General features: G+C 34.1%; 8 protein-coding genes across 11 annotated transcripts; 1 reads left to right on the top strand and 7 right to left on the bottom strand.

The window, feature by feature from the left end:
- Positions 1-3,303: 3,303 nt before the first annotated feature.
- LOC18992752 (radial spoke head 10 homolog B) lies at positions 3,304-5,304 on the bottom strand. The gene is made up of 2 exons (XM_006416188.2): positions 4,052-5,304; positions 3,304-3,936 (listed from the first exon to the last, which is right to left on the bottom strand). Exons 1-2 carry the CDS (start codon positions 4,981-4,983, stop codon positions 3,549-3,551), a joined length of 1,320 nt encoding a protein of 439 aa, XP_006416251.1. The 5' UTR covers positions 4,984-5,304; the 3' UTR covers positions 3,304-3,548.
- Positions 5,305-10,715: 5,411 nt separating this feature from the next.
- LOC18992750 lies at positions 10,716-10,979 on the bottom strand. Its single transcript, XM_006416186.2, has one exon. The coding sequence runs from the start codon at positions 10,977-10,979 to the stop codon at positions 10,716-10,718; it is 264 nt and encodes an 87-aa protein (XP_006416249.2).
- Positions 10,980-11,499: 520 nt separating this feature from the next.
- On the top strand, positions 11,500-13,029 carry LOC18992749. 4 transcript variants are annotated; one of them, XM_024152966.1, is made up of 3 exons: positions 11,500-11,559; positions 12,259-12,321; positions 12,651-13,029. In XM_024152966.1, the coding sequence occupies exons 2-3, from the start codon at positions 12,272-12,274 to the stop codon at positions 12,889-12,891; spliced, it is 291 nt and encodes a 96-aa protein (XP_024008734.1). In that variant the 5' UTR covers positions 11,500-11,559; positions 12,259-12,271; the 3' UTR covers positions 12,892-13,029. The 4 variants fall into 4 exon arrangements, with proteins under 4 accessions (XP_024008734.1, XP_006416248.1, XP_024008736.1 ...); XM_006416185.2 differs by having other exon boundaries at positions 11,520-11,528; XM_024152968.1 differs by lacking the exon at positions 11,500-11,559 and adding an exon at positions 11,568-11,587.
- Positions 13,030-14,468: 1,439 nt separating this feature from the next.
- On the bottom strand, positions 14,469-14,831 carry LOC18992748. Its single transcript, XM_006416184.2, has one exon. The coding sequence runs from the start codon at positions 14,829-14,831 to the stop codon at positions 14,469-14,471; it is 363 nt and encodes a 120-aa protein (XP_006416247.2).
- A 1,139-nt stretch (positions 14,832-15,970) lies between these two features.
- Positions 15,971-16,309, bottom strand: LOC112084026. Its single transcript, XM_024152279.1, has one exon. The coding sequence runs from the start codon at positions 16,307-16,309 to the stop codon at positions 15,971-15,973; it is 339 nt and encodes a 112-aa protein (XP_024008047.1).
- An 823-nt stretch (positions 16,310-17,132) lies between these two features.
- LOC18992747 lies at positions 17,133-18,013 on the bottom strand. Its single transcript, XM_006416183.2, has 3 exons — positions 18,010-18,013; positions 17,869-17,960; positions 17,133-17,729 (listed from the first exon to the last, which is right to left on the bottom strand). The coding sequence occupies exons 1-3, from the start codon at positions 18,011-18,013 to the stop codon at positions 17,241-17,243; spliced, it is 585 nt and encodes a 194-aa protein (XP_006416246.2). The 3' UTR covers positions 17,133-17,240.
- A 633-nt stretch (positions 18,014-18,646) lies between these two features.
- LOC18992746 (nuclear transcription factor Y subunit B-9) lies at positions 18,647-21,290 on the bottom strand. The gene is made up of 2 exons (XM_006416182.2): positions 21,172-21,290; positions 18,647-19,431 (listed from the first exon to the last, which is right to left on the bottom strand). The coding sequence occupies exons 1-2, from the start codon at positions 21,221-21,223 to the stop codon at positions 18,776-18,778; spliced, it is 708 nt and encodes a 235-aa protein (XP_006416245.2). The 5' UTR covers positions 21,224-21,290; the 3' UTR covers positions 18,647-18,775.
- Positions 21,291-23,800: 2,510 nt separating this feature from the next.
- Positions 23,801-24,085, bottom strand: LOC18992744. The gene has a single exon (XM_006416180.1). The coding sequence runs from the start codon at positions 24,083-24,085 to the stop codon at positions 23,801-23,803; it is 285 nt and encodes a 94-aa protein (XP_006416243.1).

Raw genomic sequence — 24,085 nt, 5'->3', positions numbered from 1 at the left:
AGGCGACTTGAGTTTATTTATTTAAATTATGCAAGTTGTAATTATGTTGTCTGCTTGCATATTTGTAGTAACCCACTTAAAAGTTTTTTTTAACAAGTACCTACTTAAAAGTTAAAAGCGAAGAATTCAACGTAAAAAAAAAAAAGAAGAAGAAAAACAAAAATAAAATAAAAAAAAGCGAGGATAAGTTTCAATTGTATTGGTAAGCATGATGATTGCATTGGAGAGGGTTTACTTGTCACCTCATATTTTGAATTCAAATAATGACAAGTTCAAGAAACTTAGAAAGTATCGAGCATTGTTGGATACTAGAATTAGATATACTCTTGAAATCTTTATTAAATAAAGAAGCTAATACGATATGCACATAGGTCTAATCTGTAATTTCTAAACTGATAATATATGACAATTTAATCATCTATACCATTTATGGAACAGAGATTTGTATTCATCATATTATTTTGGAGTTTGTAAATATGTGACGCCGTGATGGGGACATTTTATGTCGAGTGTGAGTCCTGTCGATTTTATAAGTAAAGTCTTTAATGGTGGTTCGAGTATAATCGAATTTGTATATATGTACTCGTAAAATTAACTACCAAAAACTCTGCGAAAAAATTATAAAATAGATTGAAATGTATCAAAATTATTGAAAAATAGTGTTTTATCAGGGAAACAGAATCTAATTTAGTTTGACACCAGTTCTTTAAATATGAACTGAATCGAAATTTGTCATCTCTGAACCTAACTTGAACCGAATTTTGTCATTCCTTAGTTCAGCTCCATTTTTCTAAGCCAACAACTCGATATTTAACCGAACCGAAGTTTCCAAATGTTCTACCCTGGTAAGTGCTGAAATTAAGAATTAGCTCGTAATATTATTATTTCGCATAGTGTAACTTGGAAGACGCACATTGACCAAGTTATTAATTTTTTTTGTCAGTAAATGGCACCCCATTGGACCAACAATTTCAGCAATCCCTGCATTCTTTTAATTTAATTGTACCAAGGTGTTTTAAATTAATTATAAATCCACAAAAATTAATTTCAATTACATTAAATAAATGCACAAGTCATAACAATGATTATTCGAGTTTATATACTACAATTTGATTTTTAATAAATTTTGTAATCAAAGAGGCAGAGACATGCATGTCGAAAACAAGCATTCCTCGTCTGACTTATCTCGTCCACAATTTTTAGTCTCTGAATCTTAAGGTGTTGAGATATTTTATCCTAGTTAATAGCATACGCATAGGTCGATGTTTCTTATATAAAAAAGTTTAGGTCTTAGAGAGATCAATTATTGACGGTACGTATGTAATTTAATACGTTATTATATTGATGTCTCTATTTAATACGTTATGTAAACTTCATATGCTGTCGACCAACATAGGAACTAAATTATAGTGCGTGCATGTTATATGTTAGAAGTATTCTCATTTTTCCGTCTTCTTTTTGCTATCGCAAAAGCTTATGCTATGGGCATTTTCTCGTTTGTTTCCTTGTTGGCTTGTATCTTTTTTTGTTTTTCTATTTTCATTAACTCGTAGCCAAAAATTCAGTCTTACAATAGATGCATTTATATTCTGGGAAATCTGTAGACCAGTAATTCTCTCTCTGCAAGATAATTAATTTGTGTGGAGTGGTTAGCGACTGCCAAGTTTGAACTTCAACATTTGAGTCAAAAAGCTGTCAGTAAAATACTAAAATTACATGCGGGGCTGTAAGAAATAAATTAATTACATGAATATATGTGATGCTTAGGAAATCATATCATGTTACTTCGGATGTTTTTTTACCAGTAATTAGGAATCTATCAATATATCAAATATTGTAACATATATTTTTCAAATTTGTTTGAACGTGAATAATCTATTACTATGGAATATTTGATCATAGGTCACTCCAGTAATTTATCGATCGGAACATGATTATTATATGTATATATATATATATATATATTTTTTTTTTTTATTGTCGAATGCTATTCATCCCATAGTTCGTCGTCGGATGCTACGGTGAATTAGGTCTATGTTTCTAGAAAACATAAAGCAGGAAATATTTTGGAAATAAGGTTTTAAAATAGCGTTGTATAGAAACTATATATTATCAAACTTTGATGAAAAATAAAACTTAACATTGTGCAGATTATTGCAGTTTACATTTTATAGAATACGTAGTTCTTTGGGGAAAATAAAATGTAATTAATTTGTTGCTATATTTTTTCAAACTTGGCTTGGAGTATTTTGATGCCAAGGGAGACCAATCCAGCGAGAAACCATGTGATCAGTGGCGTATATAATTATATAAATACAAGAAAGGGAAAGGATAAGGATATATATGTATATATAAATCCCAAATGATATCCTCAATATATGATGATCGATAAGGACACATGCCTTCTTCGACATTTTCTTTTATGCGACGAAACATGTATGCATCGGATGTGTTATTGTCGAGTTGCCGTAACCAAAATAGTTTTGTACTTTTGTTTTTGTAATTAATATAGTACTTAACTATTTCTATGATTGATTAATTAGTTTCAAACTCTTATCCTCATCCATCATGGTATAACTAAGTACACATTGCTGTCACCTATAATTCGAATTTTGGAAGCAACAAAAAGAAACCGATTTCAAAATTATTTGCCTTTTTTAGTGAAGCCATTACAAAATGAAAACATTGAGATTGACGCCGATTCGTAAACTCAGTGGGTTCATACATAAAGTTATTAAACATTTTTTTCTCTGGACGAAGTTATAAAACACTTTTAAAAAATCGTATAAATATTGGCAAACTTTATAAAAATAAAACTTAGAAAATGATTTTTTTCTCTGGGGTATAAAATAGAAAATGATTTATGAATGAAAAAATACACAGTATATTTTCAAAGTGAATGAACAAAACTAAACTGCTGAGTGCATAACTCCGATAGATAGACTGCAAAAGAATTGGAACTTTTAGAAAACAATAAGAATTCAGCTAATATTTTTGGTAACGACGATCAGAGACCATTAATATGTCACAAAAAAAAAGCAGAGACCATTTAAATGTTGTATCAATGCAATTAAAACTAATCTATAAATTTTGGGAATCGTTAATGCAAGCGCCGAACAAGAATCTTCTTCATCCTTCTCTCAAAATTTGTTTGTTTTTCTTGGGAAACCAATATTATTATATTAATCCAAATAAACAAATTGTCATTTTTTGTGTAGTATCTAAACTAAAAAATCGACATGTCAGTGATCCAGATCAAGATCATAATATCAATCAAAGTCACTTCTTCCCAAAGATTCGATAAAGAAAAAGCTCCATCATCAAGCCGTTGATTTACATAAAAAAGAAACCAGCTTCTTCTGCTTCTTCTATTTACAGATTGTTACAGTAATAATAATAAAAGATCGAAAATTACTCTGTTAAAAACCTCTGAAACAAGCTTCCATTCTTTTAGCTCAATCAGGGTTACAGAGAAAACCGGGTAATAAAACTAAAAATATTAAAAACAAAAATAAAAATGATTTACACTTTTTTTCCCCCACAAATTTTCAATTTTGACAAAAATTACCATCCATCTGATTCTGAACGGCTCTCACCGCAGCCACTCTTGCAGCCGTTGCAGCCTTGTTGGCTGCAGCCACGGCTCGGCTCACTTGCTCGTCTACTCGTCTCCGGTTCACTGCCTTCTTCGCTGTTTCTCGAGCAGCCTGAACCGCTCTTCGAACCGGCTCGCTCGTAAGAGGAAGAAAAGTCACAAGCTTTCCCGAGTCCCATTCACCGGATTTAGCATCACCGTTTCTGAACGAGTAAGCACCATACCCTTGCTTACGACCTTCGTGCCATGCTCCTTCGTAACAATGACCATTAGCGAAACGATACACACCAAATCCATGGATTTTGTCTCCAAAGTACTCTCCTGCATACTTATCTCCATTTCTGCAACAACAACAAACAAAAGAAGAAAAGGTTACGTTTTTAAAAAGTCAAAAAAAAAGGTTGCGTTTTTAAAAAATCAGATTCAACATCTGTAGCTAAAATCTCAAATCTTTACCTGAAATGGTAAGATCCAAGTCCATGTTTGACACCAAATCTTGATTCTCCAATATAAGAGCTACCATCAGCGCAAGATTGAACACCAAAGCCATGGCTTTGGCCATTGAACCATTCACCAGCATAACAATCTCCAGTGTAGAACCTGTAAACTCCATAACCATGTCTAAGACCTTGCCTATACTGACCTTTGTATCTACTTCCTCTAGCCCAACTCTCAATCCCGTGACCATCGTATCTCCCATCGATCCAATCGCCTTCGTATCTTCCTCTCACGAAGTAGTAATAAACACCACTCCCATTGCACTTGCCTTTGTTAAATTCCCCTTCGTAGAAATCTCCATTGCTGTAGAATTGAACACCTTCCTTGACGAATCGCTTCTCTACTTCTTGTGTTGTTACGATCTTCTTCTCCGGCGGCTTCGATTCGTCGCCGATGTACCACTGCACCGGTTTCGATTGGTTTTTCCTGCCCAGAAACCCTAAGTGTCTGGTGGTTTCGTCGCAGATTTGCTTGATTGCGACTATGGATTGGTTGACGAGTGCGATGTTCTTGGAGGCGAAGAAGAGAGCGACGGCGACGAAGATCAGAGCTAGGAGGAGATTCTCCGAAGTGAGGATCTCATCGGTTTGGGAGAAGACGACGAAGAAGAAGAAAGAAGAGAGACTGAAGAAAGAGAGAGAAACCATAGTGAAGGCTAGACCCGGATTAATTCGGGTTAACCCGGTTCGAGGACTTGACCCGAATGGTTTAGGCGGTTTTCTCCTCTGCTTCTCCTCTTTCTCTCCGGCTTCTAGATCTTGTTTCTGGTGAGAGACCTCGCTAAAATCGCCATCGGCGATTGAATTTAAGCTGAGAAAAGACGATCGTACCGTCGACGATGACCGGAGCAACGACGACTGTGTCCTCGTCAGCTTCGCCTGTCCTTCCATTCTCCCTCAATAAATTCGAAACACAACGGAAAAACGAAAACAAAATCTTCGATCACGAAAGCCTCCTGTAACGAGAGATTCCGGTCACAACCGAAGTCCTCGATTTCTCCGGCAACATCTCAGGCGAGAGTACACTAACCGCAGCTTCACCACCGTAACTAGCATCACTCACAAGAGAGAGAGAGACAGCGATCCGCAACTACAGAAAACTTCGTGAACAGTGATTTTCGCTCTCCTCGTTATCTATGCTCCGGTACCGGAGAAATTTCACGGCGAAGCTCACTTCTTGAGAGAGAGAGAGAGAGAGAGAGAGAGAGAGAGAGAGAGAGAGAGAGAGAGAGAGAGAACGATTGGACCGGGCTTGGGCTTATTTTAAAGGAGAGAGAGATGAAATTTGATATGATATTGACCGTTGGATGTAAATCTGACGGTTGATTTACCAAAGAGGTTAAGATAGCCGTTGGATGTGAGGAAGAGAGGTCCCCGGTCATGACGGGAATATATTGGTCGACGGATCCAAACATGAACGGTTTTTTAGCTTTACTGTTTCAAGCTGGCACGTGCCACTACACACACAGTCACAGATAAATACTAATTAGCTTTTTTCCCCTTTTTTGGGCTCTTTTAATTTATCATTTTTTACTAATTTCATTTGCAGAACAAATTTCTTACTTTCTGCAGAATTTCTATTTTTCTCTATATTAAATTGATTGGACCAAAAAAAATAATGATTTTTACAGTTTTTGTTTGTCTAAGCTGAATTTTTCTACTCAACATTTCACATTTTTTACGTTTTAAAAAAAATCAACGTATCGTATTTTAATATTTTGTGTATTTACTAGTGTAATCCAGTGGAAATAATGAAAGCCTGTATGTATCAATTTCATTTCGGGTATAAATTTTTTTGTTCTAATATAAGATTAGGTTTTTAAAAAGTTTAAGTTTTGTCTCAACTCTTTCTCTTGGATATGCAAGTTAACAAACCAAATAAGCTGGATTAAGGCATAATCCAGAGTTACTAAGTATTACTTAGTCCAAATTTATAATTCACTTCAAATTGGATTAGATCAAATTAAACATTCCAACGTGGCACCATATGAACTATTCATGCAGGAATACTTTATTCAAGTTTGATTTTATTCAAATAATATATTTTATTCTAAAAACAGATTCAAATTAATATTTTAAATATAGAAAACTTCTTTTTAGCCTAATTAAGAATTTGTTGGAAATGGGAAAGCTTTGTTTTTTGTAAATTAGATAGAATTTGTTTAGTTTATCTAATTACGCCAGCTGTATGGTTAATGTTCTGCTTTGGTTTAATAATTTAGAAATAACTTATACAAAAATTTGAAATGTTGGTTTTGTTGGCTTTAAAACTTTGTTTTATTTCTTTTTACCTCATGACAAATTCAAAAAGAAAAAAGAATATGACTTAATTTTGGAGTGAAATAATAATTCGATGTAGATATCGATTTCCTCTTCTGGTTAGAATAAGATTAGATGATTTTAATGTATGATGCATCTAAATCGAAATTACTTAATATAACATACAATTACCACGTCACCACCAGTATGCTAGCATGCATATACAAAAGTGTATTACCACTTACCAGCTTATGTGTATTAATAACATCGTTGAATTCATTTTATTTTTGGTAAGAAATCTGGTGGGTGATCTGCCCCGCAGGACGGTTGAAATCGACTGATACACGGAAACTTTTTTCAAACGAAATATTAATGGCAAAGAAAATAGAAAAGAAGGTTTGTATTCAAATCAAATTATTGTGAACAAACCATTTCTCACCAAACACCACGTTTGGTGTTAGGAAGGAAGTGTTTATAAATAACTTCGGTTGTTCTAGAAATGATGAATGAACAAAAAAAAAACTAGATAACCGATTGGTTATAGTCAAATCACACAACAAAAGGATAGTTGTCATGATAGTATCTCCATTTGATCCCATAAATTTATTAGATGATGGCTATTTTTCCTTCTTTTACAAAACGATGACTACTCTATTGCTTACTCAATGGATTAAACAGGAGATTACTATCTAACAACCCTCTATTTTAACGAGATCTCAAGTCAAAACACTCTGATTTGTTCACGTTCACGTAAACAGTTAAACTTTCTGCTTCGGTAAGGACAATTGTAACAAACCCATGCCTTGGCATTTAGTTATTGTGTTGGAAAGTATCACACTTTTATCTTACTTGAGTTTAATCTTGGGTGATCTGTATCAGCGTCGAATTTTAGAAAGTTACTTATTTTTACTCAATTCATGAACTTTGATATACAAGGTTTTTTTTTGGCATGATCTACAAGGCATATACAATATTGTGCATTATCATTAATATTTATAAATTCATATTGTTGATGAATGTTGGCAATCAGGCAATGGCACATCCGTATGAACTGACGTATACTTATTACTTAACAAGTTATTAAGTTATATTATTACTATTTACTGAAACAGGATTGTGAAAAAAGCAGTTCTATCAAACTGAAACTCCAACTGAAACTCTTGGCACAAAGATTATAAATGCAGACTCCTATATGCAAAATTTTGAACCGCGAACCAATTGCCATTGTATTTTGCGGTAATTGATTTTCAATATGGAGTTTGGTTGGCATGTAAAGTATTATGGTTTTAACATGTAATAGTAGATTCTGAATTCTTGTGGTAATTAGAGATTGAACCATAGTTCATTTTTTGTCTTGTTAAATATTTTAATGAAAAAGAAAAGAAAAAAGCACCGGCGTATGAAAATGTTTCATTACTTACACATGATAAACTTTTTTTTTTGGGTCAAGGACACATGATAAAGATGATCGAGAACCTGCGTATATTATCATATATCAAAATATCAATTTACATCATTCCATTTACATGTAATGTTGTAGAAAAACAAAAACTGAAATTATTGGCAGAATGATTACAAATGTAGATTTGTATATTCGAAACCGATCACATGAGTTTAGACCAAAATTCTGGAACGCGATTTTCATTATATTTGGTGGTAATAGTAATTGATTTTCAATCTGGAGTTTGGTTGGCATATAAAGTATAATGGTGGCCCTTTTTCTGCAAAATTTAAATATGGATTCTGAATTCTTGTGGTCAGAGATTGAATTTTCATATTTCACTTTTGGTCTTTTTAATTATTTAATGAAGAAACAAGGAATAAAAAAGCACCGGCGTAAGAAAACGTTTCAATGTTTCATTACTTACACATGATAAAGTTTTTTTTGGTACACATGATAAAGTTAATAACGAGAACATGAGTTCGTGTATATTATAAGAAAAAAAATATATATATATATAAATATTTATATATATATATATAATATTAAAATAAATAAATCAATAGAAATAAATTATATTTAAATAAAAATTTTATATTAGTTATTAAAATTAGATATAAAGAAGAAAAAAAACAAAAATTATATTAAATAAATAAAAAATAGTTCCCGTGCAAACGTACGGGGTAAAATCTAGTAGGTAGTTATCCTCCGACTCGTTCTTTCCCTACTATGATACATCAGGAAACAAACTTATATATATGTATAGGGCTTTCAGTTTCATATAGTAATTTAGAGATCTTTTTGCTACTTTAACAACTACGAAACATTAGCAAGTCAACATTTTACAACATTTGTAATTGAAACATTAGAAATACAATCGCTCCAACAATTTAGCCCATTCCATTGAAAGCCCAGTATTGTTAGTTGAGGCCATAAACCCAACAGGTGTGGTAAGGCTGTTTTTATTCCACATAAATTTTGAATTTCTAGAGCCAAGTTTAATCGAGCTTCGTATTCTACTATTTTTGTCCGTTTTGGATTATTTTTAATCAAAGTAATTTTTAAGTTGTTTGTTTTATCAACTAAATATTTATTTATATATTTTTTAAAATTGTTTGTTCCTATTTTAATTGTTGTTTTTCAATTTGAAAATTTATAATAGAATAATCTAGCTTCTTTTTTTTTTTTTTTGAGAAAGAGAATAATGTAGCCGTCTTCATTTTGGACATATCAGTGTTACATAAAGATAATTGAGAAGCAGATCACTGCAATCAGATATATATCGAAGTACTGCTGACATTAGCAAGAGTTATACAGTAATATTTCCGCTCACGAGGATAACGTTATTAACGATAAGTATAGATAATTTTATCTAATGAGAATAGTAGATCCATATATGTCATGCGATCAATACAATGATGATATGAAACATCATACATATATTTTAATAGTAAAAAACGATAATTTGAGCTCTTGTACTCACAAATCAATTATCGTCGCAAATCAAACCAAAATATCTGCAGAATCTTATTAAATGGCCATTGTCACTTGGAGGGACGATATAGTTCAAACCAATCGGGCTTTCAAGACAGAGTTTTTCGCAGAGTTTCTCGCATATGTCAGGAGTCCCGTTTTTTGCCACTTTCATGCACTTTGGGATACAATTTTTAACAGACACGTCTATTGTGTTCGAATAAGAGAGTTGCACCGAAAACATCATCACGCATAAAGCAATAATCATCAAGACACCGCATATCTTCTTCAAGGGTTGAGTTGACATAATACAAAAATTACGACAAATTTACAAATGTTAAGATGTATTTAGTTCTTGAGTGTGTTTAGAATTGTAAAAGATGATTTGGTGAGAATGATGGGTGGATGTAGTTGTTTTATATAGCAAATACAGTTCAATCAATTTTTAGAAGTTGTTTACAGTCAAGTGGTTAATGTGTTTCTTGTTTCTTACTATTGGAATAAAATAAATTGTAAAAGATGATTTGGTGAGAATGATGGGTGGATGTAGTTGTTTTATATAGCAAATACAGTTCAATCAATTTTTAGAAGTTGTTTACAGTCAAGTGGTTAATGTGTTTCTTGTTTCTTACTATTGGAATAAAATAAATCAAACTAATTTTGGACAATTCAGTTGTGTAGTGTATATTGTTTTGGCCTTCTAAGGAACTGATAGCTATGAATCAATAATTTTTAATATCGAAAATCTTACGCTACACAAACACACGTACCTAAATGTCAATCCCGCTTTTACTTTTGCAATATATATATATATATATATATATATATACATTGTTACTAAAATCTACTTTTGATTCAAATATTTATAGTTGGTCAACTCGATCTAAAGTATATAAGCAAAATTCGTACATACATTTTACTATTTGCTCAAGTCTAGGTCGGGCTTGATTAGAAGAAGACCAGAGGCGTCAATGCGTGAGTGAAGAGAAAAGAGATGCATAAAAACACAACAATGACTCTTGGCTAACAAATACTCGTCATTGTTATTGATTTTATTTGATTTGGTTTAGTACGATTTGTTCTATTTTTTCATTTCAAAAAGATCAATTACAAACTGATAATATATTTTGTTTGGTTTACATATTAGGTACGGTTCAGTTGAAATAGATTCGAATATAGGAGTTTGAATAGTTTGTTGGCATGCTTAAGGGTTTAATGTTTTATGTTTCCGAATGATAAACTGTGAAATCATATCTCAATATTATAAAATATGAATGTTACATCATTTGCGTTTCCTTAAACTGGAAAATTAAGTTATACAATAAGTGATGATATACATATACATTTGTAACAATGAGAAATGATTTTATTATTTGAGAACAATAAACTCGTATATATGATGTCAATATCGACATCATATGTAAACATTGCGAGCTTCCGTGATTATAGATTAAGGGCACAATGAAGGAAACATTTGGCAAAACCGACTTTGACCTTTAGGAACGATGTATTTCTCTTGATCAACTTCTAGTTTATTGCAAAGTTTCTTGCAAGCGTCCTCGCACATCTTAGGAGTTGCGTTTTTTGCCTCTTTCATGCACTGGTTAGGGACACAGTGTTTGACACACATTTCTAAATTATTCGCATGCAACATTTGTGTTGAAAACATCATCGTGAACAAAGCTGCAATCATCAGGAAGCTGCATATTTTCATCGAAATTTGAGTTGTCATATTGTATATAAGCGAAATGTTGAATAAGTAATACAAAAGAAAAAAAAAGAATATATATGTTTTTTTTGTTGCGAACACGATTGAGAATGTTGGGTATGCCTAGATGATTTATATAGTAATGATAATGTTATCTATTTTTAGAAATTGATTTTTGTTTTGTTTTAAAATTCAGTCGGTTTCTTGTTTCTTTCTCTTTGGGCTTATTACACCACATTACAGAGGTCGGATTAGCAACAATTAAATTATTGTTTGGACGAAACAGAAAGTATCAATGGGACACAACAAACTCTCCAAGCTTCAAAGGAACTAATTAAAGTAATCAAGAGGGAAATGTTTAAGCTTTAAGTTTTAAACCAAGTTACAACTCAAATTAATACGATTCCGGTTCGGTTAGTTTGCGGTAAAGAAAATTGATCCGACCCGATTAAGTCACACTACCCGGTCTTAGACCCGACTCGTCGATTAGTCACGCAAAACTTGACTTTTTTTTCCCTTTGCTTTCGAGTTTCTCTCTGAGTCGAATCGAGAAAGGTAGTTTGCTCAAACAACTATTTCTCGTGTGGTAATCTTCGTTTCTATCAATTGGAATGGTATAATTTATAGGGTTCCTGCTAATCTTAGCTGCGATTTTTTCTCCTTCTTCTGATTATGTGGGGATGCATTTGGTTTTGTTGTCGCTTCTCGTGTCTAGTGTTAATTGTGTTCTCAAAATTGTAATATTTTACTGCTGATTCGTAGTAGAGCAACTTTGTTTCACTACTCTATACGATCGAAATCTTAAAAAGGGTATCTTCCCTAAATTTTCCCTGAATTATGTTTGTTAATCAGTCGATGTTGAAGCTCACTGCGAAGCTATTAATGGCTGATTCGAAACTACGTACAAAAATTTGGAATTTTTTTCAATACTTCCTCTTCCGCGCATAGTTTACTTTCCCGATTGTGCCGTCTCATTGCTGCTTCGGGTACTTATCTCTCGAATCGCCATCGATTAAGTTTTGTGTGTTGATAGCATTTGTATGTTGTCTTTTCTTGGTTTGATGAAGATTAATCGGCCTTTAAGTCTGTTGTTTTTGCCTCATTGGTTTTCTGATTGAACATTTTCTTGGTTTTATGGAGATTAAGGCTTTCTTGCTCCGCATTCAAAATGTAGCATTTTGTAGATTTCACTTGTGAAACGTTCTTCAGTACATTGTGAGTTTCTATCTGAGTTAAAAAAGAATTTGTCTTGTGAAAACAATAATCAAGCATTGCTTATTTTCAGTGACTGGTTGAAGATGGGAAGTCAGGCGAATGAGAAACACCTCGAGGAATGCACCGTTTCCAAGTGAGTTTCTGACTTTGTGCTTACTAAATTTTTGATTGTTTGCTAATTATTAGAAGAGAGAAGAACACAGTTTCATTGTTTCTTTCTTGATTATGATATTGATTCTTGTGATCTAGGAATCATAGCTTTATCATTAATTCATTAGCTATGTAGCCACTCTTAGCCATTTTACACTTGTTTATACCCCCATGCTTAACCACAACATTTTGCATCACCTCGAGCGTGTTTATCGAGTATCTTCTTGTATATCATTGTCGGATTGTTGTTCTTGAAGTTGAAGCATCCTTAAAGAGTTAAAGAATGTCAAAACAATTTTTTTTAATGTGCAGTGCATTAGGGACATGGGTATTCTCAGTCCTAGGCGCATTGGTTGCAATTCCGGTGGGCATCAAACGCAAGTCTCTAGGTCCACTCGTGTTCTTCGGCACAACGGGAACCATGCTTGACATCATCATTGGTGTGAGTCAGTGCGAGAGAGAACACGCAGAACACCAAATGAAGTTACTCCAAGACTCTCAAAATGCAACAGCATCCGAACCAGACAACGCAGAGACAGATTCCATGTCCTAATCTTTAATTACAAGGTTTTTGTTTTTCTGGCAATAAGACACTGATACATTTGATGCGATTTACAAGACGTGATTGTTCATGTGTATTAGAGAGAACAAAGAGGTCTTTTGATGATTTGGAAACAGAAAAAATTAAGTACCCTCATGGCCTCATCGATTTTTTTATTTGTGTAGACAAACCCGGTTTCATATAACTTGTCATCTTGAGGATTTTGTATTCTTCGCATCCGTTCCACCACCACCGGCACACGAACGATTCGGACCATCACCATCACGAAACATAGATGTGCTAACATGTTGAACTCCAGTGCCCAGAATGCTGCCACGTATACAGTTTCCGTCTCCGGGTTCGAATCCGAAAGGTCGAAACCAGATTGTCGTCTGCAGTATCTTGTGAAGATGTCGAGCAATACTGCTACGTAAAAACGATCGCTTAATCGACGGAGCTCTTCATCTATCTCACGAAATCCATCCATTGCGAAACGAAAACTTGTAGGAGGAAAAATTGAAGCTTGAGAGAAGAACATTAATAAAATAAAAAAAAAAAAAAAAAAAAATCCGTTAAACAGGAAGGGGTTTTTTGATCACCATGTAGGGATTTATCTAACTTAACAATGGTCCTTGGTTAAATTTAATAACCATGGTTTATATTTTTTGTAGTATGGTTTAAATTTAAGCAAGGACCATGTTTTATATTTTTGTAGTATCCATTTTGGCATTTTCCTAGACTAGTTTCAGGGCCCAGTGATGACTAATGATAGACCTATACTTTTTGGTAAACATGAGGTTTTATGAAACACCGGTTACACATTTTGGTTCTTTGCTGAACTTGGAAATTGTGACTAAAAGCAAACCGGTTCCAGCAAGATTTATTGATTCGGATGATTGCATCATTTTCCCACCAGGCACCAGTTTTGTGGTCATTTACATGTTACAATAACAATGTTATTTAACTTCAACTATATATAAAGATTTAGCCTATTTAACCTTGGATATTAATCACTATCCTTGTAAATAAGATAATTAATTTCCTAAAAACAAATTCCAACAGACAGATCATCGTATATGGTTTTCACTTTTCACTGCATTGGGCTACTTCCTTCAACAGTTTACAATAAGGCCATTTCTTACTGAATTAAGCAATTCTGAGGTACGATCTAAAACTGTTACGAGCGTTATGAACGGATAGATCTTGAATTTTTGATATCATCAACTGGTATTTCATCAAATCATGTCTAATCAGAAATGTTCAAATTAAAATCAACAATGGAAATCAAACGCGAGTACAATATTAAAAAGAATTCAAACCAAAGGAAAAAAGATCAGAGCATTTTATTGATCAGTAAGTTATTTTAACATCAAATCATGTTCAAAATCAACTAATCAGAAATGTTCAAAACTAAAGAAACAAAATGTAAATCAAACGCGAGTACAATATTAAAAAAATTTCAAACCAAAGGAAAAAAAAATGTAAAAGCAGAAATAGAGAGATTGTAATCATCGGCGATGATCATGACGTTTACAGGATGGCTCGTTACATGGAAGAAAAAAGCAGAGGAAGATTCTGATGACTCCCACTCACACGACGACGACGAACCAGCGAAGATAAGCCAAGAAAGATAGAGAGATCAATACGCAGATTGAAGCCAGCACCAGAAAACGATCGGACTCTCGCCGTAAACTTCGCATCCTTAGCACCACCACCGGCACGAAAAGGAGTTCGAAAACCACCATCAGAGAGCACAGGCGCGCGAACTTGCTGAACTTCGATGCCCAATAGAATGCCACGTGTCCGGTATTATTCGTCATCGTTTCCGAGAGGTTCGTCAAACCAGCTTGACTTCTGTAGCATCCTGTGAAAACAGCGAGCGAGATTGCAACGACTAAACGAACGTTTAATCGACGAAGCTCTTGTCGAATCTCACGAGCTTCATCATCCATTGAGATTGAATTATTTGAATCTTGCAGGAAAAGAAAAGAAAAGAAAAAGAGATTATAAACCAAGATTGAGAAGAAGAAGAAGAAAAAAGTATAAATCTTTCAGAATCGGGGAGAGGGAGAAGTAGTTGGTCTAAGTGTGAGCTGTTGAGGGGTTTTGATAGCTATTGGGGTTTATCTAACCTAACCACGGTTAAATTCAACCATGGACCATGGTCTGTTATAACCGTACTCTACCGGCGTAAGCTGGACAAAGTTTCAAAACGTACGAGTGGTGATGAATGACGTGATTGACGTGGACCAAGGAGCGATTTGTCACGGTAAATTTTGTTTTATAATGCTGAACTGGAAATTTGTTTTTTTTTTTTTTTTTAATTTACTATCATTAACTGTATCAGCTTGTGGTCAATTTACATGCTACTTTAATAATGTCATAAACAATCCACTATAACTATATTATTGTATAACGTTTGTACCGTGGAACTCCCGGTTATAAAAAATTATACACACCAAAGGATACCTTGAACTTTAGTTAACATCTAAATAAGAAATTTGAAATCTTTAAGAAAAAGGATTGTTTTGTGTCTACATGAACTGATTTAAATGTCAAGTTATCAACTAAACATATATTTCAAACTAACATCTCTATCATACGATGAGACAAACGCTCTTAACATGATAAATTCAACTGTTGTTAGTAAAAGTAGAATTAATCCTGATGAATACTGATGAACTTATTTATTTTTTTGTGATATGATGTCATCATGGCCTAAAATCTCATTCATAGTAAATACCAATATTGTTTCTAACGGTATTTTCGTCTTTCTCAAATCCTCCTGGCTGAATCAGTATGGAAGCGACGGAAGTTGCAACAATATACACAGTTCAATGAAAGAGGCCGGTTCACTGCTGCATGGCTGCATAATACAGATTCCTTAAAATGAGACCTTCTCTTAAAGGCTAGATAAACCTTGTACTAGTACGTGATTAATTTGGTATAAAGCAAATCATGTTCAAACCAACGAAACAAAGAGAAAAGCCAGAAAACAAATAAAAGCCAGAAAGAGTGTAGTCATCACACGGATTAAAGACGTAGTTCCATAAGAGAAAGATTCTGATGATGACGACGTGGAAGGAAGGACTCAGACGAACCAGTGAACATAAGCCGAGAAAGAGAGCGAGATCAAGAGGCAGAGTGAACCGAGGCCCAGGTACACGTCGCACTCCTCTTGTGCTCTTCGAAGCCGTTCAGCCTCCAGCGGCACGCGAGCGATTGTGAAACTCACCATCACAAAACTCAGAAACGCTAACAAGCGGAACTCCTTCGCCCAACCGAATGCCACTCCTCCGGCCTTCGGATTCGGATCTGAGGAGATGTCAAAACCAGCTTCTCGTCCGTAGATTGCTGAGAAAATCTCGAGCAAGACTGCTAAGAGAAAACGAGGCCTTAATCGATGCAGCTCTTCACGAGACCCATCCATTGCGATCGAATCTTAGAGGAAAACCAAAAAAAAAAAAGAAGAAGAGGAGATTATAAACCAAGATTGAGAAAAGAAAACAGAGAAAGTAGAATCGCGGAAATGGTGAGAAACTCAGGCTGAAGAGTTTTTGTGTACGTACGTTAAATAAAAGAGTGAGAGGGGATTTTTCTTTTTTCAACTTTTTATGAGCGTGGCTTTTATCTAACCTAACCATGATTAAATTTAACCGTGTCCCATGGTTAATAATAACCGTAAGCTACACAGGTTTAGGTCAAAAAAGAAAAGAAAAAAGCTACACAGGTTTCAAAGCGAGAGAGGTGATGAGTTTTATGGCCAGTCCTGGACGAAAGACGACCTCTTCGGTCACCATAAAAAGGTAAAAATGGTTTCTTTTTAATATACCGGTTACATAACTTCGTTCGCTGGTGAACCGGAAATCGACTTACACAAATACTAACAAATTGGTTCCTGAAACTATTCATTATCCATCTTGGCTCATTTAATAACACCAATAAATTACAATCCGATTCCTGGAAGATTCATTGATTTGGATCATTACCACCAGTTTATGGTCATTTTTACATGCTACAGTAATTATTTAACAATCGACTCAACTATATATCGTGAAATTCCCGGCTATATGTAACCTGTTTTTAATTAAACGAGATATTTTGAAAATTTGCAACAGAAAATTTAGTTTTCACTGCATTATGCAGCTTCCTTCAATAGTTTACAGTGAGACCTTTTCTTAAAGCGATTAATTATGAGCTACACGAGCGTTCAATATGAACGGATAAATCTTGTACTCTGATATGATATGATATTTCAATTGGTATTTCAGCAAATCACGTTCAATAAAATCACTCTATCAACACAAAACCAAAGAAACAAAAAAAGAAGACCATGAATGATTTGACCAAACGACATCGTTTCATCCAACAACGAAGAAGCGAAAGAAAGCCAAGCAAGAGACCGAGATCAGAACGCAGATAGAAGCGATCACCAGAACAAAATCGGACTGTAGTTGAGTTCTTCGCATCCCTTCCACTACATCCGGAACCAAAGCTACACTGATCATCACCTTCGCAGCACACACAGCCGCTATCTTGTAAAGCTCCGATGCCAAATCGAGTGCCACGTGTTCCGTCTTCGTTCCCGGATTTGGATCTGAAAGGTTCAAACCAGCTTGTACTCTGCTGCAGCATTCTACGGAAACGATTATCAAGCCTGCGACGAATAATCGAGCGTTTAATCCGCGACGCTCTTGCCGTCTCTCACGAACTTCATCCATCGCGATACGATCTTCGCATGAAAATGGCGATTTGAAACGAAGATTAAGAAAAAGAAAATAAAAATCAGAATCGGGAAAGGGAAGTGGAGAAAATCCGTCGAGGGGTTTTGGGGGTTTTTTTAAGCATGTCTAACCATGGTTAATTTTTAACTATGGACCATGGTTTATAATAACCGTATTCTAACGGCGTATGTTAGATCATATTTCAACTTTGAAGGTTAAGTGGTGATGAACGATGACGTGGACAAAAAAACAAAAGCTCCATCACAAGCACGAAGGAGAGAGACTCTTTCGCCAGCTTGAATACTTCAGCCGTGAGCTGCACGTTTCCCGACTTGAACAAACGCAAACGCTGAATTGCTGAACAACCAGAAGCGCTTTATTAGTTGCTACTTGTTTGACTCGAAACTCATTATTCCTGGTTTTGGATTTGCATGCGTTGAGAACATTTGGTGGTATGAGAATTTGTAGTATGTTGAGAGGAACGGAGTTTGTGAGGTTATCTAACCATGGTTAGCTTTCTAACCTTGGTTAAAGAATATGAGGTTTCACTAAGGTTTAGAAGTTTTATTACTGTTTTTTTTTTAAATAAATTTTTTTTTGAAGTTTTAGACGTACAAAATCAATTGACTAAATTCTATAGAGTATATCCTGCTGGACCGCTGGTGCTTGAAAAAGAAGAGCCTTGCAACAGTTTCTAATTTGGTTATTAAAGTGGTCTTTCTATGGTCAAGGACTTTAATATACCACTTGGTTCCTTTGGTTTGTTCAGTTGTGTATTGTGGTTCAAACTAACGAAAAAGAATATATATACTTGGTTCGTCTGAAGTTTAGTTTATGATCCAAACAAGAAATATTACAAACCTACAGATCATGTAATCATGCATATATTTAACCCAATTGCACTTTTTATTTATATATATATATATATATATTATATATATCAATTCTCAAAAGTATTGAAATTGAACATGTTTTGAATAGACATGCACTTTTTATTTATATATATATATATATATATATATATCAATTCTCAAAAGTATTGAAATTGAAGTTTGTGATGCAATTCTTTTCTTCAAGGACGAAACAAATAGAAATGTCTGATAAAACATAAAAATATCTATCCAAAACATGTTTTGAATAGACATGCAGAAAATCAAAGAAATCTTTCATCTTCACTTGTACTGATGAGCATACGGGTCAAAAACCGACATTCCATTCATAGAAGACGAAGATCCACCACCACCACCGGATCCATCCTGACCCGACCCGTTTTGATAGTACCGACCACCACCAATGACCATAGACTGATCCAACATACCATAACCATAGGCACTCGGAGGAGGTGGGCCATGAGGTGGGCCGTGAAACCCAATACCACTTCCAGCAAAGGCCGGTTTGAATGACGATGACTCACCTCTAAGTGAGCACCCACGATCGGTCTCGAACTCACGGTATCGGTTAATGAAAACGTTGAGTGGTCCCACGTAATCATCGAACCCAAGCTTACTCATAGCCCAAAGAATGTCTTCAGCAGTTATGGTCTTACGTTGCTCACGTTGGCAACGCTCGTTGGCTTCACCAGTCACGAAGCTGATGTACTCGGAGACGCATTCTTGAATCGTTTCTTTGGCGTCATCGGAGATTTTGGCGTGCGACGGTAAGATTCGACGCATGATCCTTATGACGTTTGCGATTGGCATGTATTGGTCTTGCTCACGAGCCATGCATGGTTGCTGCTGCACCACGACATTCTTGTTCTTGTCGTCACAAGCAACGATGGAGCCGGTCACTGTCGGGATTGAGTTATTGTGCTGCTCCAAATTCAATCCTGTTTCAAGTAAAGACACATGCTTAGTTACGGACCAATAAGATAAGAGATAAATTTTTGGGGTCTACTTTATATTGACTGGACCCCAAGACCTGTGGACCCCGTTAAGTAGACTGTTCAGATTCTTGCCGTTACGTTAGAAAGAAAAAAAAATGTCAAAAGGATCTTTCCCTCTTCTCGAAATACTTAGAATTTGACGTTAATATCAGTGTAAAAGCGTATTGACCGAAAAAAGAAGAAGCGTATTCCCAATTCAATTTTAAGGTCAAATTTTGCAATTTGCTTAATTCCAATTTTGTTTTTACTAGTTAACCAAAATACATTAATTTTACTCTCTAAATAGGATAAATTCCACAACGAAGATAAATAAGGAGAATTTTTGGGTAAAATAAAGTCATGTAGAGGTTCCCAATGGTAAATTGTTAAAATAGTCACAAGAATGAAGTCAATATAATGATGGTGGTTTGACAAAAAAAAATGCTGGTAGTAACATGCTTAAAGCAATGAGTTTGTATTAATGCATTTGTGAATGGTGCAGTAAAATTATAGACAATTGTTTGAAAAGGTAATTATAGACAAAATTTTCTCTCATTTAAATCTTAGTGATTATTATTTATGTATTTCAAAAACTAGTTTTTGTAACCGGAATAAACCAAACAAATATTTCTTAATCTATGGTTATTTGAAGACAAAAAAAAAACTACGGATTAAACAGTGGACACATCAATTTTGCACTTATAAAAAAAGAGGCATCTGGTGGAAAGTGATCTAAACTCTGGCAAGCATGGCGATGAGACGATGGCCAACAAACTAGCATAACTTGGTTTTGTTTTAGCTGTTAATTAGATGTATATATATATTTTATATAGGACTTGTCATGCGTTTTTCTACTTGTTCGTCGATCCACTAAAATAATACGAAAAAAACATAAATCGAAAATCAAACGGGAAAAAATAAGCTTGCAAGTTATTTGAGATGATCGATATTACCCTTACGGATTTCATTTTCTACTTTTTGTGTATTAAAAACGTAAAATATTTGATTAGAAAAGTAGATAATTTTTGCAGAATGAATTGACATATATAGTTGAATGTCTGTTAAATTGAGGAGTGTGCAAGTGTATTTTGATTTGCAGTATATAATTCCAAATAAGAGTGGACAAACGAGAATTTCGTTTTGAAACGGGGGAAAAATGAACTCAGCCGTTACAGCGAACAAACTAACAAAGAAGATCATTAGAGCAATTTTATAATTTCCAATAGAATATTAACAAAAAAGGATTTTGAGTTTGAGTCGGCACTCAAACTAAACCAGCACATACAATTTTAAAAGGTGGAAACACATATCTGATAAATAGAAAAAAAAAAGGGAAACTCAAAACATTCCTTGTGCATGCACCGTTGTATTCAATGAACACATGCATGAAAGATCATCCGCCATTGAATACAATAGCTTGAATATATTTGATTTAAGCATTGTTGGCTCATGCCCGGCCGAATGTATGCACGAGAATGCAAATGGATATATACATATATCAAACTCATTCGTGCATGCATATAATTAAGCATCTTCTCAAAACCTTTATAAAATCTAATGACTTTTTGAAGACATAGAAATCTCTACTTCTGTGTTGAAAAGACATAAAAATCTTTAAAAAAGTTTTTGATTTCTCATGAGTATATATAGGCATAAATATATGGAGGCGCGCATACATATAAATAGCCACATATATTTGATTACCAGAGTTGGATTTGGGTAGCTGATAGTGAGAGAGAGGAGCTCCACGTTCCATTGTTTCTCTGCCGTCTGTTTTTTTTTTTTTTTTTGGGTTCTTTATAAAATAATTATTTGGGTGATTTGTTGCATGCATTGAGAGGTTGATGGTTAAGTGGTTTTATAGGGAGATGATACAAATGGCGAAGGAGGCGGTTCTAACGAGGATGCTCTATCTCTCTATCTCCCATTGGCTGATTTCATTGGCTAGTGGCCAGTCAAACTAACCCCACTGCTCTTCTCTCATTGGTTCTCTATTTCAATTATCACCAAAATTAATTAAGTAAAAGAGTGTTTAGAAAAAGAAAGAAGAAAAAGATTTATGGAAAAAAATTTAGAAAGAAAAATTGAAGAAGAAAGGCTCAGTTTGTTTATCATTAAAGGTTGTTAAAACATTTTCTAAAAATATTATCATAATTGGCAAAAATAAAATTACGTGGCGTTTTTCCAACTATATATTTTAATAGAAAAAAAGAAACTTGATATTGTATGTATTCGGTGTTATATAATTAATAAATTTTAAAATTAAGATAAGATTTCATCTAAAATAGTAGATTTCAATATTTTTTAAAAATCTCTGTGGTTCTAAAAAAAAGGATGTGCTGTAAATTTTATTGAAAACTCTATTGCTACAGAAAACTGTACTTTTAAAATAATTTAGTTAAAAATAATTAAAAATAATTTTAAAGCAAAAATTAATGTATTTGATTAAAAAGAATACCAAATATTTAAAATATTGTCAAAGAAATGATAAAACTCAAATAATAAAGTAACAGTATCACTCAAATAGTCAAAGAAAATGACAGCGTTTGTTTGTTTGTTTTCTGTTAGAAGTAAACAAAACGACCAAAACAATATCGTTTTAATCAGGGTAATTTGTTGTTAATTATAATAAGGTAATAAATAATCTCCTTCGTAATCAATATGTAGCGCATGTATATACTGTATACATTACAAATAGGCAAAGGCATTTTCTTTTTCCCGACAGACAAGACCATTTTGTTTTACAATAGACAATTACATCTTATACACTAAAATGAGATCACTGCTCATCGACATCGTACATAGTCTATACGACCATATATATCAATATTGAGAAAAAGTATGACATTAGAGCTTTTGTACTTTCCAATTATTGGCAGACTCCATTGCCATTTTTGTAGAAGCCCCTAGTCCTATGACCGTTTGGAGGAATGGTTTAAGCTTTTAAAATAAATCTTTTCACTTTGGACGCACCTTCTTTTGCAAGCATATTTACATATGTATGGAGTTGCATGTTCGATCACATTCAAGCACTGGTTCACCACACAATGTTCGATGCAAACGTCAACCATCGTCGAATATGAGAATTGTGTTGACAACATCAACGTGAATAAAGATACAATCATGACGCAATTGCTTATGTTTTTCATCACTCGTGCTGCCATGATGTAGTTTCAATTCGGTTTATTTTGATTTTGCTACGAGAGATGAAGATTTTGTGAGGATGTTTGGGCTATTCTACATGATTTATATAGCAAAAATAGTTACATGTATTTTTAGAAGTTGTTTTTCATTTGTTTTTGATGTTGATTTGTTTCTTGTCTTATAAATGGGCATTGACGTTTTTAACAAATTCTTGTTTTTAATCAACAATTATCGTTTGTATTGGAGATCCTAGCTTACACTTATCTCAATTTCTATTTCTTTTTTATCTGCTTCACAATCACGTGTTGTTTTTAAAAATAACCTAACAAGTTTATATGAGGTTATATCTAAAATCAAGAAAACATAGTCAGTTTTTGTGTAATAAAACTATGAATGTTTAGTAGTAGCCTTGTAGGAGATATCTAATGGGAGAGCGAAACCTACTGTGGTATTGGGAAGTATCATGTAAATACCCGAGGAAAAGCTAAACTTACTGTCGAATTAGAATTGTTATGTCAAGAATGTATCATGTATAATCCTTTCCAGACTCCAAACACCTCTTAGGGGCGGTATACAAAGTTTTGTATAACATTCACAATTTTTCTCAAAGAGAAACGACAAATCTTTCTCGCCAAATTATTATAGTATCAGAAGGATAGGGTCTTCAAAACAAAAGAAACGACAGCACTTAAGAGAAGACTGCGTAACTAGCAGAGCGAGCACAATGCAAGCTGACCAAAAAAACTGTATCATAACTGTATAACTCAAATTTATGAGAGAAGTATGAAGAAGATTGGATGGATTAAGCATGTGTGAGCGAATTAAAATGAAACTCAGGGTTCATCCACAGAGCCTTTATGGGAAGGGAAGGCAAGTGCGCTACTCTTATCTTCACGCGTTCTGAACTCTCTAGATAACGATTAAGTTCATCATAAGATTAAATTTTATTAAGAGCTGAATCAACAATTTGACACATATTATAAATACGTGGGATAACATTTTATGCAATTAGATGAAATACATATTTTCCAAAAAAATAGTAATAATACAAATCAATTACATACGAATATAGACAAATATTTCTTCTTTTTTTTTGGTTATAAATACATGGATATCCGATGCAATAAACAAAAACATAATTATAACAAATAAAGAAATTATGTTATACAATTTTTTTTCAACAAAGAACTTAAACGCATCCGAATTTCATCCATCTACAGGCGATGGTTTGTCGTTGTTTTCGAGGAATGATATATTTTTCAGAACCGAGCTGTTGTTCGTTGCACATTTTCTTGCAAGCGTTTTCGCATACAGCATGAGTCGCATCTTTGGTCTCTTTCGTGCATTGATGCGGACAATGTTTGAGACAACTATCTACCGTGTTTGCGTGAGATACGTGTGCCATAAATAATACCAAGAAAAACATTACCGTCATGAGAGCACTGCATCTTTTTGTCAAAACTTGCCCGGCCAT

Source organism: Eutrema salsugineum, unplaced genomic scaffold (genome assembly GCF_000478725.1).
Source record: "Eutrema salsugineum unplaced genomic scaffold, Eutsalg1_0 scaffold_5, whole genome shotgun sequence".
In the NCBI taxonomy this organism is placed as follows: domain Eukaryota; kingdom Viridiplantae; phylum Streptophyta; class Magnoliopsida; order Brassicales; family Brassicaceae; genus Eutrema; species Eutrema salsugineum.
Note: the sequence above shows the minus strand (reverse complement) of the source record. Positions and strands in the feature narration are given on the sequence as shown.

Coding starts and splice junctions, on each gene's coding strand:
- LOC18992747 (XM_006416183.2), bottom strand. Junction 17,730..17,868: donor AGTCTCTCTCCTTCGTGCTT/GTGATGGAGCTT, acceptor AACCATGGTTAG/ACATGCTTAAAAAAACCCCC.
- LOC18992750 (XM_006416186.2), bottom strand. CDS start 10,979: ATGAAAATATGCAGCTTCCTGATGATTGCAGCTTTGTTCACGATGATG.
- LOC18992752 (XM_006416188.2), bottom strand. CDS start 4,983: ATGGAAGGACAGGCGAAGCTGACGAGGACACAGTCGTCGTTGCTCCGG. Junction 3,937..4,051: donor CTTGGATCTTACCATTTCAG/GTAAAGATTTGA, acceptor TTGTTGTTGCAG/AAATGGAGATAAGTATGCAG.
- LOC18992748 (XM_006416184.2), bottom strand. CDS start 14,831: ATGGATGATGAAGCTCGTGAGATTCGACAAGAGCTTCGTCGATTAAAC.
- LOC112084026 (XM_024152279.1), bottom strand. CDS start 16,309: ATGGATGGGTCTCGTGAAGAGCTGCATCGATTAAGGCCTCGTTTTCTC.
- LOC18992749 (XM_024152966.1), top strand. CDS start 12,272: ATGGGAAGTCAGGCGAATGAGAAACACCTCGAGGAATGCACCGTTTCC. Junction 12,322..12,650: donor GAGGAATGCACCGTTTCCAA/GTGAGTTTCTGA, acceptor TTTAATGTGCAG/TGCATTAGGGACATGGGTAT.
- LOC18992746 (XM_006416182.2), bottom strand. CDS start 21,223: ATGGAACGTGGAGCTCCTCTCTCTCACTATCAGCTACCCAAATCCAAC. Junction 19,432..21,171: donor GCTACCCAAATCCAACTCTG/GTAATCAAATAT, acceptor TACTTGAAACAG/GATTGAATTTGGAGCAGCAC.
- LOC18992744 (XM_006416180.1), bottom strand. CDS start 24,085: ATGGCCGGGCAAGTTTTGACAAAAAGATGCAGTGCTCTCATGACGGTA.